The following is a 16,683-nucleotide window of genomic DNA, read 5'->3' on the forward strand; positions in this document are numbered from 1 at the left end:
GGGTTAGAATTAAAAAAAGGACAGGTCAAGGTGACATTATAGTGGGTGTCTGCTCTATGCCACCTGACCAGGGAAAACAAGTGGATCAGGCCCTCTACAGACAGATAGGAACAGCCTCACGCTCACGGGCCCTGGTTGTCAAGGGGGACTTTAACCACCCCAATATCTGCTGGTGAGACAACACAGAACATGGAAAAGGCTGAGGTAGTGATTAGCACCTTTGCCTCACAGAACAACACCAGCCTTCAGGAATCCCAGGTCCCAGAGACAAGGGTGAGAGTCTGGAGTAAGGAAGATGTACCGTTGGTGGAAGAGGATCGGGTCAGGGAATACTTAAGCAAACTGGACATACATAAATCTGTGGGTCCTTATGGGATACAGCCACAAGTCCTGAAGGAGCTGGTCGATGTAATTGTGAGGACACACTCAGTAATCTTTGGTTGATCATGGCAAATGGGAGAAGTGCTCAAAGACTGAAAGAAAATAAATGTCACTCCTCTCTTCAAGAAGGGCAAGAAGGAGAATCCAGGGAACTACACCTTGATCCCTGGGAAGGTGATAGAGCAGCTATTCTTGGAAACCAGTTCCAGGCACCTTAAGGACAAGAAAATCATGAGTAGTCAGCATGGCTGACTTCACCAACTGATGAACTTCTACAATGAAATGACTGGCCTGGTTGATGAAGGGAGAGCAGTGGATATTGTCTACCCTGTCTACCCAGACTTCACTATGACCTTTGACACTGTTTCCTGTAAAATGCTCCTAGAGAAGCTATTGGTGTATGGGCTGGATAAGCAATGAGGTGGACTGAAACCTGGCTGAAGGACCAGGCCCAGGGGATGGTGGTCAGTGGTCTGAATTCTAACTGGAGCTTAGTAGTCAGTGGTGTACCCCAGGGTTCAAAATTTGGTCCAGTCCTCCCATTTAAAATCTTAATTAATTATATTGATCTGGGACAGAATATACCACCAGCAAGTTTGCTAATGACACCAGAATGGGGGGAGTGGCTGATGTGTCAGGGGGTCATGCTGCCCTGCAGAGGGACCTCGACAGGCTGGAGAAATGACCTGACAGGAACCTCATGAAGTTCAACAAGGAAAAGTGAGAGCAATAATCCTGCACCTGGGAAGTAACAGTCCCAGAAAACAATATGTGCTGGGGGCCACCCAGCTGGAAAGCAGCTTGGAAGAAAAGGTACCGGGGTCCTAGTGGACACCAAGTGGAACATAAGCCAGCAACGGGCCCTTGCAGCAAAGGCAGCTAATGGTATCTTGGGCTGCATTAGACAAAGTATTGGCAGCAAGTCAAGGGAGGCAATCCTTCCCATTTACTCAGCACTGGTGAGGCCATACCTGGAGAACTACGTCCAATTCTGGGCTTCTCATTACAAGGGAGACATGAGCATACTGGAGAGAGTCCAGCAAAGGGCCACAAATACAATTAAGGGACTGGAACATCTCTTCTGTGAGAGGCTGGGAAAGCTGGGACTGTTCAGCCTGGAGAAGCAAAGGATGTGCTTCTTGTGAGGATCGTATCAATGTGTACAAATACCTGAAGGGAGGGTGCAAAGAAGGTGGACCTGGGGTCTTTTCAGTGGTGCCCAGGGACAGGACCAGAGGCAATGGGCACAAACTGACACACAGGAGGTTCCCTTTGAACATCATGGAACACTTTTTTACTGTGTGGGTGACCAAGTACTGGAACATGTTGGCCAGGAAGGTTGGGGAGTCACCATCCTTGGGAGATATTCAAAAGCCATTCAGACACGGTCCTGGGAAGGTGACTCTAGGTTGAGCTGTGGGGTAGGACCAAATGACATCCAGTGGTCCCCTCCCACCTCAAGCATTCTGTGGTTCTGTCATTCACTATTCATCATGTCACCAAGATTTTAAAATAAATAGGGAAAAAAGTAAACAAAGAATCCACATCTGCAGATACAGATACATTCACATGCACAAGACAGTCTAAGATTTGACCCCTAAATTCCAACTTGGCAACTAACATGGAAAATTATTGTCAAAACTTTTGAGAATTCTGTTGCCCTTCGTGACTTGTGAGCTTCAGCAGGAGCACTCCAGTGGTTGCTACAAGGTGCACAAGCCTTCAGAAATGACATTATACATTCAGATGCCAAACTGTTGTGACAGATTTATTTTGGGGCAGATACTTTCGCAATGTTGTTTCCTAAAAGACAAATTCAGCCTCTGTATTAGTGGATGCAACTGCTATAAGGTCCAGTTGCAATTCAAATAGAATTGAAAGTGTTTTAATATCTGGATATTCAATCCTATCCTTTGAGTTTTTTTTTTATTTTCCTTGTGGATTTGAGGTATTTATTGGAAAGCATGTTGTTATTTAGTGCTCTCTCAGTGACTATGAATTTATATACTTCTACAAGTGTCATGATATATCTTATATTTATTCAGTAATCCAGTTCTGGAGTTACTTCAGCACTGGTTTGAGATGCACACATGCAAGCTCACACCCGTGCACGTAAGCTAAAATTCTTTTAAAAAATAACTGCCATTCCTCAAAAAATCTCCTTTATCTCTGTCTGCATTTTCCTATGATGCTTAATTCTACAACACAGTACATCATTCATTTTCTGCTTTCCTTCCGAACTTGCCAGCAGTGAGGAACTGCACAATGAAAAACAATCATTCACTATTATAATGAGCTTCCCAAACTGCCAGGTTTTGGTGTACATATTCTGCTTTTATCCGGTCACAGCCTGTAACAAGAACTTGACATTTTCAGTTATCAGTTGTATCTATGGCTCTGTGGTTGTCTGGATGAAAAAGAATATTTGTTAGCAGTGCATCCTACTAGGAAGAAAACCTCCCTTTCCACTATATCAGCAATGCTGAAGATTCCTGTTAGCTTCAGACACCTCAGCCAAGGTTCCTGTGCTGTAATAACAATTGCAAAGAGAAAAGGAACATTTCAACTAAATACATCATAAGTTGTGCATGGCAAGAGCTTGTGCTTGTTTGTTTCACTAATAGAAAAAAAATTAATTAATATTCAATCACACTCACTCATATTGAATTACTTAATGTATTTGTAATTCTCTGTGGTGTGTCTGCACACTGCTCTGGGCACTGCTAAAATTACTTGCCTCTCCATAAATTATTATCAAAAAGGAAATGAATGAAATAGTAAATGTAAAAATCAAGAGGAAGCTTGGCTGTTTTAAGAATATACAGGATTTTTAATGCATCTGAGACCAGAAACCAAAAGCACTCTGCTGCAGTTTTAGACCCTCCTATCACATCGCCGCATTGATCTGAACATGATGTTTCTCCACATCATGGAGGCAGAATCTTTTGTGATGGTGAATTGTAGTCTGGGTTCTATATTAATGTTAAAATTAATATTGGCTGCGTAACTGATCTGATCATTTAGCCAGTCCCCATTATACTGAAGGCTTTTCATCCAAGGCACAGACTGTCCATTGGCACAGACAGTTATACCGGAGCTCTCTCTGGAGCCCACTTTACACTAAAATTCCCTTTCCTCTTCTGGTAAGATGGACAAGACGTTCCTCTCTCCCAGCTCTTGGCCTCATGCACTCCTGATTTGTCAAGGAAGGAGGAATGGAGGAGTTGCTGCTGACTGGTCCCCAGGTGCTTCTGAAAAGTGAGCTGTGACAGCTTGAATTGTGTCTCTTTGATAGGAACCTTTTAAAGTCATTGCTGCCATCCACACCTTTTCTGGGAAAAAAAAAAAAAAAAAAAAAAAAAAAGATCAGTCGCTTAATCGATTAGGTTCTCAGCAACCTGGAGAGTCCCTTTAGGTGGGATAAGAGCACTCCTCTGCTGGCATGTTTGTGTGCGTGTTGTCTGTTTGACACAGAGCTGGGTGCTGTCAGCGCTGGGTCAGAGGAACATGCACTGAGCCATTCCCCAGCAACATTGCCAGAGGCCTGATCTAGTTGCAGAAAGACAATGGCAAGAAGGGGAACAGGGAGGGTGTTTGCTAGTGAGCCACAGGTTAGATGTGAAAGCAGCTTCAGCTAAGGGTCCTGCATGCTGAAATGATTGGTGGGAAGGTAGACATCTCCAAGTAAGAGACAAGAGACCACTGTCATGAACTACTTGCCATTTCTGCAGCATCCACCTTGTGCTGTGGACATCATGCACACAGCACTATCAGGAAGACCTAACCCCTCACAGGGCAACATTAAATGATTGGGCAGAGCTCCAAATCCAGAAATATTAATGCCACTTGCTCATACCGCTACTAAACATGGTGTCACCACATGGAGTGAGGAGATGAGTATGCTGTAAGATCCTGACTGGCCAGGATGTACAAAAACAGTGGAGTATTTTAGGTCTCTTATCTTCTTTTGGCCATCCAAAGGCATACTCCATAGCCTGTGGGGATTTTGGGGGGCTATGTGGAGATTTTTAAGTGTTCGTTGGGCAGCTCCCGAAAACATCAGTACAAGTTAAAAAGCGAATCTCCTTTTCTCAGGCTGCCCTCATCCCATCTGGTCTTACAGCAAGCACTGCATCCCTGGGCCCTCACAGGAAAGGGTGTTGACTCCCATCTTGTGCCCAGCAGCATCACCACCAAGACACAGGGCACAGCTGCAGGCTGTACTGAACGCCAGACGTGTGCACTGCAAAGAGCGATGTCTGTGTATAGGGAAGGCTTCTGTCTGCAGGCATATTGCTATTAAATGTTCTTTTTCTCCATGGGAATACAAGAACAAGTAATTCAAACCTGGCTCTAAAGTAGTTCTGCTAACAATGAACAAAGCAGCTGTTTTACCTTAAGGCTGCTCTGGGAGGGGCTGAGGCAGCCTAAATGCAGCCAGGGAAAGGAAAACCTCATTTTTCTACCTCCCTGCAGGCACTCAGCAGAGGTACTTTTGGAGTGAACTCACTCTTGCCATGCTTTAGAATCAGTGGGGAAAGCAAGCACTTTTATAGGAGGGATGCTTATCCTGCATGAGCTGAGTCACTGCCTGGTGGTGCCTGTCTGTCCAGAGAGTTTAAAGACTGGATTAATAACAAGGCTTCTAATGTAGGTACTAAAGGTCAGTGCCAGCAGTTAAGTGGAAGGAGCCTGGTGGAAGTGCCTAGGTTGGGGTCTCCTGGGAGGCCCATGATGAAGCAGGGAATTGAGATTAGCCGTTGAATTGCAAAGTTGTCATCCAGATGTCTTTCACTTCTCTAAGACCAGAAGATCTGGAGGATTAGTGAATCAAAAATTACTTGTAGAAAGCAAAAAATTCTTATATCATGTTTACGCCCCAGGAAGACATCGAACTGTTGAAAATGGGAATTACATTGTACCTCTGGTCGAATTAAGTAGCTGAAGTCATTCAGAAACAGCTGAGAGGCAGCGAAAGCAGGTGTGACACTGTGCAGCAATGGTGCAAGATGCTATACCCAAGAAGTGTTAGATACGTACATCTATGTACCTGTCTGTGAACATGACAGCACTTTCTTTGGTACAAAGTTATTTTCAGATCACTCTGTAGTTCTTATAATCATTTATATTTGTAAATAGACAGAATGTTGACTTTTCTACTGCAAATTGTACACATTTTGTTTTGCAGGTTGGTTATTGGAATGACATGGATAAATTAGTTTTGATTCAGCATGAACCAACACTTGGAAATGACACTTCAGCCATTGAGAATAGAACGGTGGTTGTCACTACAATTTTGGTAAGGTGTTTCTTTTTTTAATGCTTGTACTGGTGTGTGACACAATCTCGTTTCTATTTATAGTATAATTTAGTCTGCCAGTTCCTAGGTTAGTGGGAGGGTGAGAGCCATATATCTTAATTATCTTGACTGTCATGTCTGTACAGTTTTTTTGGCATGTATTTAATGTAGTGATTCACATGTAGTCAGGTTTTTAAAATTGAGTTGCAGTAATATTTTTCCTTTTTTCAGTCTTTTCCAATTTTTACTAGAGTAAGTCTCAGAAATGTAAGTGAATTCTTTCAACCTCCAATAGATAAATGTTGGCTCACAAGAAACTGTAAGGAAAACCCAAAACCTCTAAGTGACAGAATTGAACAAAGGGTATAAACGACATGTCTGCAATGCCAGTGTCCATTTTTGTTGATACATTATAAATTAAAAAATGACATTAGCAAGAGCTAAAATTCTAAGTTGTGTAGTTTAGTCAGCCAGTCAGGACTAGGTTATCTATTTTTAATTATGAATGAAAATATGAATGTAGTAGATGCATTTGAACATATTTCTTAATATGTTTGTTCAACATTTCAATAAAATTTTCATTTTAATAGAATCTAAATAGATTAAGTGTTTGATTTTCCAGTGTTCTTGGTGTTTTTAAAGAGTGGTTGCAAAGGAAAATGCAGTTGCTTCATTCATTTACATTTTTAACACGTATTCTTTCAAAAGCTTTGTTTCTTACAAAACTGTATTTTAAACAAAATATTTAACAATTTTCCCTCTAAAGTCAGACATGCCCTTTTAAGCTGATGTTTGTCAAAGCCAACTGGCAAAGGGTGACCTTTACCTGACCGCTTTTAAGACTTTACATCTCACTTCACTGCCCTTTTTACCTGCTTCATTTAGACAAGATGTTTTAACCCTTTAGAATAAACTGTGTTTCAAATGGGAAGGAATCTTCTGTATGTGTTGTTAAAAAATAATTTTTCTAACTTAATACAAGGTTGAAAATAATCCAAAGGAAAGTGTCAAGACATGTTCTTACTCAAAAATGCAGTTAGTTACCAGATTTCCAGCAGTGTGTATCAGCATTTATACATTGAGTATGTCTTAACGAATCTCCTGTTGAAAATTATCATTCCAGGATACAAACCTACCAAACTACTATACAGGAATTCAGAATATAACTCCTAACCAAACTGTGTACTTTATATTTGATTTTATTTTGTTTTTGCATGGGACATTTAAAATATTTGTATCTTTTTTCCTAAAAAAAAAAAAAAAAAAAAAGACTTGGTGATGGAAAAAAAAAATATACTTCAGTACAGTCCTCCTCTTTTCAGCCTCTGATGAAGAATCCTATTTTAAGAAATTGATCAAGGAAGAAAAGAGTCCCAAGATGCTGCGAACATTCCTAACTAAGGCTCAAGTATTAACCACCAGTCTAGTAGCATTGAGCTAATTTTTCCATATGGATTACTGTTCCTCTGACTGGATGACCAGGCACTGAACCTCCAAGAAAAGTTCTGTGACTAATCTGAATGTCTAGAAAAGATGATGTTAACCTTCAACTTTGCCAAGCTGAGAAGAGAATGATGTGAATAACAAGCTTTCAGTCGAAATTTCACTCTCATACCAATCCTGATATCTTTGACTGAAGCTACCGCACATGAATACTGTAATTTCCATAAATAGCTCCAAGCTTAGGAGAATCAAGTAAAAAATAATAATGAAAAGTAGTATAAAAGGTTCATGTTTGCTAGAAAGGAAAAAAAGGGAAACAAGAAAGCTTTTAAAATGTGTTATCTTGCCTGTCCTGTTTGCATTGAAGCATTTTGATGTGCATAATAAAGGTTATTGTCAAAAGAACTTTTCCAGTCCTTGTATTGAAAGGACTGGTGGGATCATTTTCAAAACCAAAAAGCTGAATTAATATTCCAAAGCATGCCCTGTGTTTTTTGCAGCATGTCATTTTGGGATAAATGCAATTATTTCAAAGCAGCACTGCTTCTTGGCCGAAAGTGTCCCCTTTCAGTGTTTGAAAATCATAGTGCAAGAGAAATATATCAGAATTTGGTTTGAATAAGAATGTATGGTGAATTCTGCCTTATCATGCCCATCTCCCATTGACTCCACTGGGAGCTGCACACATGATGCTGAAGGCAGTTTAGAACCATGATTCTTAATACTGGCCTGCCAGGGCGATGTATTAGCATCCACAAGCATATGATCACACACACAAAGAAAGGATACATTTAACTAGAATAACTTTCAGAATTCTTTTATTTTGCTTTTCTCTGTATTATAGTCATTGCAAATGCCATACAGAGACTTTTTCACCTCTTCCTTGCCCTCTTCACATTGAAGGGAAGTTGAACCATTGTAGGTGACACATACAGTTTTGGTTGCATACATATTTTTCAACATTAAAATGAAAAGCTTCTGCAACCAGTGCTGTCAGGCTTCAAAGACAGGTGTCACGGCAGCGTAAGAGAAGTTCACACATTTTTCAGCATGGCTTACTTTAATTTTTGCCTGAAGCCAAGTAGCATAAGTTGATTTGCCCGCTCTTTCTTCACTTTTTATGTGTCTGCGCTTACTTTGCTGTAATGTGGCTGTATGGCTATTGCATAGAAAGTGCATTGTAACAAATCAGTGCTGCACTCAAAGAACTTAGTACAGTATTTTCTACTTGGCAAAATGTTATGTTCATTTGTAACGTAGTGAGAGCATGTAGAATTTATTTTACAGTTTTGTTTTAGTGCGTAGGCTCTCAACCGATCTCCAGTTAGTCGTGTGGTGAAGGAGCAGCCCAGGGAGAGGTGGCAGCAAGAGCAGCTGATTCTCTTTACTCTGCCAGCTGCCGTGCAGACCTCCTTTTTATAGTCCTGGGAGGGAGCTGTGTCCCGCACCTCATGTGATGCACAGCTTTCTGCACATCTGCCCCTCTGGAAAGGACAGATCTGCTACCCGTGTGCAGAAGGATTCCCTCCAGGGAGGGTTTGGGGTCTCCAAGTGCACAGTAGGCTCATTGAATGACTGGAGAATGTATGCCATGTGCAGCTCTCCTCTAATACTGAAGTAAAATTAATGACTTATCCAGATAGGAAGAATGATCATCTCCAATTTAGCAAGTTTAGAAATACAGTGACAAGTTGTTGAGGTAGAATATAGGGGAGTAGGCTGGGAAAACTACTCCAAACTCTCAAATCTATTTCATGGTACAGCCAACTCTGTACCAATTCACAAAAATCCTTTGGAACCAAAGCTTGACATACATGAGCTGTGTCTGTATTGTAGCTTCCAGCTCAATATTTTAATGAGATAGTTTTAGTGTTGGCAGATTAAGCTTGAAGGGGAGGATCTAGTTAACGATGGAGTCACCTAAATGCAGATGACTTTACAAAGGGTATTGATTCAGTTGCCCACTTATAAGCACTCAGTGACATTTAAGATGCTCTAGGATATACTGCCTACCCCCTATTTCTTAAACTGGCAGGGTGACATTTGCCTGTCTCACACCATATATGACTACACTACCTGGATGTCTCAGTCAGTGTATGTTGTTTCAGGCATACAGGATAAGTTGTGCCCCAAGTATGTAAATTTTCACCAAAATCCAAAAAGATTTAGAAGGTGATTCAGTGGCCCATAAGTGGATGCCTAACACTGAGAATATTGGACCTCTCAGTAAAGGGTTAGCACAAAGGACCTGCAGAACAGCACTTGGAGATCAAGCAGGTTACCCTAGGGCATTTCAGATGACAGATAACTTTCATTAGGTGACTGAGAACCACCCACATTGTTTTGACTGATATACTCTTTATGGAGTCTTACCTCAAAAATTCTAACTATAACCTTCTTTCTCATAATAGAAAAATATTTTTTCATTAAAAATTCTATTAAATTATTTAGTATACTGAAGAAAAAAAAAATGAAGTTTGTTGCATGACAATAATAAAGACTTCAAACCGAATCCTGGACACTTTATTCAGAAAAAACACCAAAAACCAAAAAACCTTCCATTGACGTCTAGAGAAGTTTCTTTCAGAATAAAGTGTGATAATGTGTGCCACTCCTGTTCCAAAAAATGAGACATTTCCTTGCACAGATATTTGTCACTTTTACAAATTATTTTTAAAATGTTTAAAGATTTTAAAATGAACTTTAGAACAGGAAAGACAAACGTAGATCTTTTTGGTATTTGGATTAGTTACTTTATGCAGCTTCCCTTATAGTATGAATCATCATCAGTTGTGAGCATTTTACTGTACACATGAATTTGTGCCAATATGGTGGAATGATTTGTTTACATCTATAAAGGTAATTGTTGCAGACATCAACTTGTATTTACAAATGTTAAGTATTGTTTTAAAATTGTGAATTATATAAGTAAAGCTTGCACCATTTCAAATATCTGTTCCGTGCTAGTCATTGATCATTTTAATGTGGACATTTCCTTGATTTACTACCCCATGGAATAACATTAAGCAGCTGAAATCTTGCAAATATTGCGGTGTTAAACCTCATTCAGCAGCAAGTCAAACCTGTATTTTACATCAGTAGGTTAAGAGTTTATAGTTCTAAAATGCAGTAAATACAAAGAGGGTGGGGAGAAGTAATATTTTTTATTAGACAAGATTCTATAACCAGAAATGGTGAAAAAGTATGCCTACTGTTGTCAGCTATTTCAGCCGATCTAATAGAAGATATTACATCTCCACAGATGTCTTGTACCTCTTTTATCTTTAGATTAGCATGGTTACACTACTACAATTTAGAAAATACTATTGTAATAGATTGTACAGAAAACAAAACAAAAAACCCACCATATTTTTCAGTGCCATAGATAGAAAAGAGCATCAAGATATGACTGAATATATGCTATTCATCAATTCAGATATTTCTTGACTTTGCAGTGTGACCTTGCAAGTTCATCTGTGTAAGCTGCTTGTTAGCAAACCAGTAAAACTTAGCCCTGGTGTTATCATAATAACATCTGAATATCTCATTATTTTTAAACATCCCCAAAGTCTGAAATGGATAGAATTTAGAACTAGTGCTACTATTTGATTTTTTTTTGCAAACAGTCACACTCACATCCCCCCATCAAATTTTACCTTGACAAAACATCTCGCATTATTTGGCAGGTAAAGCAGGCACAACAATTAAAGAATCCGTTATTTATTCTGTGTAACATAGGTAGGAGGGAAAGGACAACATAATAAGCAGAAGGTAGTAGGCGTTCCCATTATTTGTAATTGTATTGTTTCACACTGGCAGATCTCGCTCAATTGCTACTTCTTTTAAAGCAGTCACAGCAAGAGGTACTACATTACTCTATGAGAGAATTGCATTATAAGAGGTGTTCCTGGGTATGTTTTGCTCTAAATCAGTAAGACCAGAGTGCATAGAAAGAGGAGTGGATGGGGGGAGATCCAATGCAATTCCTCCAAGTCACCCAACAGATCCCTGCCAGAACCCAGGTCTTCTGAGGTCTTACTTGATGGTGCCTCCACTGGATGGGATTGCCACTGCTTGCACCTACCAATAATGATATTGGACCCCACTGTTTCCCTTCTCAGCGTTCCCTTGCAGAACACATGGGGAGGAGGGCTGAAGTTTAGTTAGTCTTTAACAGGAAAAATAAGGCATCTGACACTTTGCTGTACAGAGATAGTTGAAATGTTTTTTTCTGTAGCAGCCCTGTCAGTGATGAGTTGCAGGCAGAAGCACGGTGTCTGAGGTTTGGGAGAATGAGCAGGCTGACCTGGCCTCCTCTGTGCCTGTCTGCTTCGTGTCGCTCTCCAGAATTATTATTTCCTGGTGTGACTTTATTGTATGCCTTTGGCTTGGGATTTTTAAGAAAGGTTAAATCAGAAGAGATAGCAGTCACTAACTCTGTTGTTTGAAAAACAAAATTGCTTTTCAGGTGCACAAAGCAAATGTAACTGAAACTTGTAAGGAGAGTCCACATATGGAGACAAGACTTGTTTGTATTACTACCTAGCAGTTGTCTAAATCACAGTCCGGAGACATAGTATTTTTCACCCCTGTTTATTTTTAACCGTTTTTGTGCAATAACATATGTAGAAAGACTCAGATGTTGGGTTTTCTTCTCATGGGAACAAAAAGCCTACATGAGTGAGGAATATTTGCTTCATGTGCCCAAAATACTTCCCAAAATCAAGATCTACTGCAAAGATCTACTGCTCTGCTCCCTGGAGGAGTGGCTGACACACCAGAAGGCTGTGCTGCCATCCAGCAAGACCTGAACAGGTGGGAGAGTTGGGCAGGGAAAAATTTAATGAAATATAACAAGGGAAAGTGTAGAGTCTTGCATCTGGGCAGGAACAACCCCAGGTTCCAGTATAAATTGGGGAATGACCTATTCGAGAGCAGCTTAGGGGAAAGGGACCTGGGGGTCCTGGTTCATGACCATGAGCCAGCACTGTGCCCTTGTGGCCAGGAAGGCCAATGGCATCCTTGGGTGTATTAGAAGGAGGGTGGATAGTAGGTCAAGAGAGGTTCTCCTTCCCCTCTACTCTGCCCTGGTGAGACCACACCTGGAATATTGTGTCCAGTTCTGGGCCCCTCAGTTCCAGAAGGACAGAGAACTGCTGGAGAAGAGTCCAGCGCAGGGCAACAAAGATGATTAAGGGAGTGGAGCATCTCTCTTATGAGGAAAGGCTGAGGGAGCTGGGTCTCTTTAGCTTGGAGGAGACTGAGGGGTGACCTTATTAATGTTTACAAATATATAAAGGGGGAGTGTCATGAGGATGGAGCCAGGCTCTTCTCGGTGACAGCCAATGGTAGGACAAGGGACAATGGGTTCAAACTGGAACACAAGAGGTTCCACTTAAATTTGAGAAGAAACTTCTTAGTAAGGGTGACAGACACTGGAACAGGCTGCCCAGGGGTGTTGTGGAGTCTCCTACTCTGGAGACATTCAAAACCTGCCTGGACACCTTCCTGTGTAACCTCATCTGAGTGTTCCTGCTCTGGCAGGAGGGTTGGACTAGATAATCTTTTGAGGTCCCTTCCAATCCCTAATGTTCTGTGATTCTGTGATATGTTTACCTTTATTTTTTTTTCTCTGCTAATTATGCATGTAGGAAGGTTGGTGTCAGAAAACCAACATTTGCCAGGGCCAGCACAGAGGAAACTTAAGCCACTATTTTGTGATGTAAATTCAAACAAAGGGTGACATTAGTGACAAGTATTTTATCTGGAACTGGCTATGAATATGAATTATGTGAAGTATTTTAAAATAGACCATAAAGTATAGTTTTACATAATGATTGCTAAAGTCTGAATCCACACAACAAAAAAGAAAAATGTAACCTTGTTTTCCCAATAAGACCTTGATTTCCTGGTCATGTAATATTCACTATTGTGGTAGTATAGTTCATACAGGGAATGAAAGATCCACTATTTGAGACAGGTTTTACTTGTTTTCAATGGCACTCACCATCCAAAAATATTTTTGTACTTCTTTTTCATACAGCATGTCATACAGTTCATGCAGTGTCAGCTTAATACCATTCTTGTCCATGTATATTGCTTAGACTCATCCTAAAAGACCTTGCAGCATCTACACTGTTTATTCAAAGGGGAAGATACATGCTTCATCGGGAATGTATTTCTATGTTCTCACTAAAATTTATGTAACCTCTTAGTAATTATGCATTCTAAATCCCAAGAAAGCAAATCATTCAGGCTGTGCATCTGAAATTACATAGGTAGTAACCACACCATCTTAGAGGATGCACTCACTTACTGAAGTCAAAAGCATAAATTACACCTTGCATTATCCCACAGTCTTTTGCACACATAGGTTCAACCTCTATTCATGCTTTAAATTTAGCATATACTGAACTAAGGTCTTTCATTTAAAACAAAGTTAAATGTATATGCATTCTTTAATGTTTTTTGTGTTCATGATTTCTAAGGTTGATAAATCTTGTGAAATGTATAAGCCAAATTACAGTGTAAATAGTATACCTTTCCAGAAGGATTCCTGTTCATACATTTTAATTTAGATGTGCTAATACTGTCCATGAACTTTTGATAAAATGTGTATTGTTCCGTCAATAGATGATATGTTACTTTTCAGAGTATATTCAGTATACTTCTCCTTTACAGTTCTCCTTCTTTCATTATAGGAAGCCCCATATGTTATGTTCAAGAAAAACCATGATACCTTTGAAGGGAATGACAAGTTTGAAGGATACTGTGTAGATCTGGCGTCAGAAATTGCAAAACATATTGGTATCAAGTACAAAATTGCCATTGTTCCTGATGGAAAATATGGAGCAAGGGATCCAGAGACAAAAATCTGGAATGGGATGGTGGGAGAACTTGTTTATGGGGTAAGCATACCAACTTTTGAAGCAGGATTTAATTTCTCATAGTATTAGAGTATTAGTTATAAAAAGGAAGTATATGTGCATTTTATTTAACCTCAAAGTCACAGAAGAGAAACAGAATTCTGTTTCAGATCTCTGTGCTGTCATTTATTTTCAAGAGAAAACCAAAGTTTCATGGAAATTCCACTACTTGTTCAACTAGTACCGTGTATTATTAGAACATCCATAGTTTTCACATCCCTTAAAAATTCACGAATTATAGAAATAATGTTAGAAACCATCTATTCCTGATCCATTGTAAAACTTAGTTGGGAAGAGTATGACTCATTTTCATGGAATGGTAGACAGATCTTTTCAAAAAGGCTGGAGTCTTGGTCTGCTTCAAGAAGTGGAGAATCCACCATCATATATCAAACAAATACAACAAACCAATACAGACAAGTACACAATTAGGCAATTCAGAATTAAGGCAGACTTTTAAGATGAACATCAATGATAAAATTTGAGGGCAAACCTGGTAAGTTCAAGAATTAAGAGCATTATGTTATACAATGATATAAAGAAGGATTCTTCAGAATAGCATAATAGTTGACAATTATGTTGACACGTGAAGTTGTAATATTTAATGAAAATAGTTCCAACACACTCAGAGAAATACTTACAGTATCTGCTGTTACCAAAAGTAGCAAAACTCAGAACTGTGCTTGCCAATGACTGTAGTTGCTAATATCTCCACTGACAACAGGTCAGGATTCTTAGAGAAACTTTTCATTTTAGTGACAGAATAAAAAGTGATCCTAAAACTAATCAGGTTAGAACATATCTGCCACTAAACTCATAACCTCCCCATAAAAACACTACTGGTCCATCCACAGTTGCAGATTTCACAGTTCCAATGACATTTAGTGCCACGCGTGGTGAAAGTCTAGTGGCTTTCCTAGCAGCTCCATTTCTGTTCCCTTCTGTCAGTTGAGTGTAACTGATAGATTTTGTCAAAGTCTCCTCCACTGGTGTCACTTCAGGAGACTCCTCAATGTGTCATAGACCATTTGCTGTAGGAGTGTGGGAAATGGTGCCCCAGAATTCTGTTATTTCCCTTCCATATGGGAATGGGAGGGTTACACCAGCCTCACAAAACTCTGTGTGTTCTTGGAAGTTCTTGAGGAACCAACCTCATTTCTGTCTTTGGACAGTGGAAAAGCTGAATGATCACCAAGCACATATATCCACTTTAGGAGTTCAGAAGTAGCTCAAGTCTCAGGGTATTAAAAGTCAAGCGCTTTTCAAACTTCCTTTATCAAAATAGCTTGTCTGGCTTTTAATTGCGACAGCAAACACATGGATGTCACATGAATGCACTGTTATATACTGGTAGATTTTGAAACCATCTGAGATATCTTAAAAATTGTGAGAAAATTCCCTTGCCCAGAAGCATAGTTTCAGTGGCCTATCATCTAGCTGAATATTATAGAGTAAACTTGAAATCACACTTTAGTTTTCTGGGTTTTTTTTGTTTGGTGTGTTGTTTTTTCTTTTTCCTTTTATGTTGCAAAATTTACCTCATCAAATCCAAACTGCCCTCATACTAGACTGAAATACAAAGTGCTGTTTGGAAGCTCACACAGAGGTTCATGCCAGCACCGGACTGTGACCTGTGGCTGTTAACATACCTGACAGCAACAAAACTCACAGGCATAAAGAACCTGTTGCAAATCACGTGCATGAAGAGGACATCCCAGAATACATGGTCAATACTTCATTTTTTTTTTTAATGGAAAAGATTGAGGTGAAGTCTCTTTAAAGATTTGATGGCCAAGTTTAAAAGCTCCTACACCACTATTTAGGAAGGCTGCAGTTGGTGATTCTGGGAATCAGCTGCAGCAAAGTGCTCGGAGCTGCTTTTATATTGAAAGAACTGACAGAAGTCTGTGATTGACCAGTAGTTTTGCTCTACTGTCTGAGGGCTCCTTGAGGCTGTGTCTATCCCTGTACATCCATGGCGCCATATAATCATAGACTTGTGAAATCATTTCACTTGGAAGAGACCCTGAGGATCATTGAGGCCACCCATAACCCAACTTTAGCACTAAATCATGTCCCTAAGAACCTCATCTATATGCCTTTTCAACATCTCCAGGGATGGTGACTCCACCACTTTCCTGGGCAGCCTGTTCCAATGCCTGACAACCCTTTCCGTGATATTTTTTTTCCTAATATCCAACCTAAACCTCCCCTGGCGCAACTTGAGGCCATTTCCTCTTGTCCTGTCACTTGCTACTTGGGAGAAGAGACCAACACCTTCTGTACTACAGCCTCCTTTCAGGTAGTTGTAGACGGTGATAAGGTCTCCCCTCAGCCTCCTTTTGTCCAGGTTAAACAGCCCCAGTTCCCTCAGCTGCTTCTCATATGACTTGTGCTCCAGACCCCTCTCCAGCTTTATTACCCTTCTCTGAACTCTCTTCAGCACCTCAATGTCTTTCTTATGAAGAGGGACCCAAAACTGAACACAGGATTCAAGGTGGGGCTTCACCACTGCCGAGTACAGGGGGACGATCACTGCCCTGGTCCTGCTGGCCACACTATTCCTGATACAAGCCAGAATGCTGTTGGTCTTCTTGGCCACCTGGGCACACTGCTAGACCATATTTAGCCGTC

At 40.2% G+C, this 16,683-nt stretch overlaps 1 protein-coding gene across 9 annotated transcripts in view; it reads left to right on the forward strand.

The window, feature by feature from the left end:
- GRIA4 (glutamate ionotropic receptor AMPA type subunit 4) overlaps window positions 1-16,683 on the forward strand; it is a 229,730-nt gene that overhangs the window by 157,817 nt on the left and 55,230 nt on the right. For 8 of the 9 annotated variants that reach the window (XR_002412191.2, XM_005501476.4, XM_021286311.2 and 5 more), the window contains exons 9-10: window positions 5,570-5,680; window positions 13,825-14,031. Coding sequence is in view for 8 of the 9 variants with exons in the window: in XM_005501476.4 (XP_005501533.1) it covers window positions 5,570-5,680; window positions 13,825-14,031 (318 nt within the window). In the remaining variant the exon portion in view is untranslated. Of the gene's footprint in view, window positions 1-5,569; window positions 5,681-7,002; window positions 10,078-13,824; window positions 14,032-16,683 lie in introns of those variants that run through there. The other variant, XM_005501478.4, reaches the window with a different exon arrangement.

Source organism: Columba livia, chromosome 1 (assembly GCF_036013475.1).
Source record: "Columba livia isolate bColLiv1 breed racing homer chromosome 1, bColLiv1.pat.W.v2, whole genome shotgun sequence".
Lineage (NCBI taxonomy): Eukaryota > Metazoa > Chordata > Aves > Columbiformes > Columbidae > Columba > Columba livia.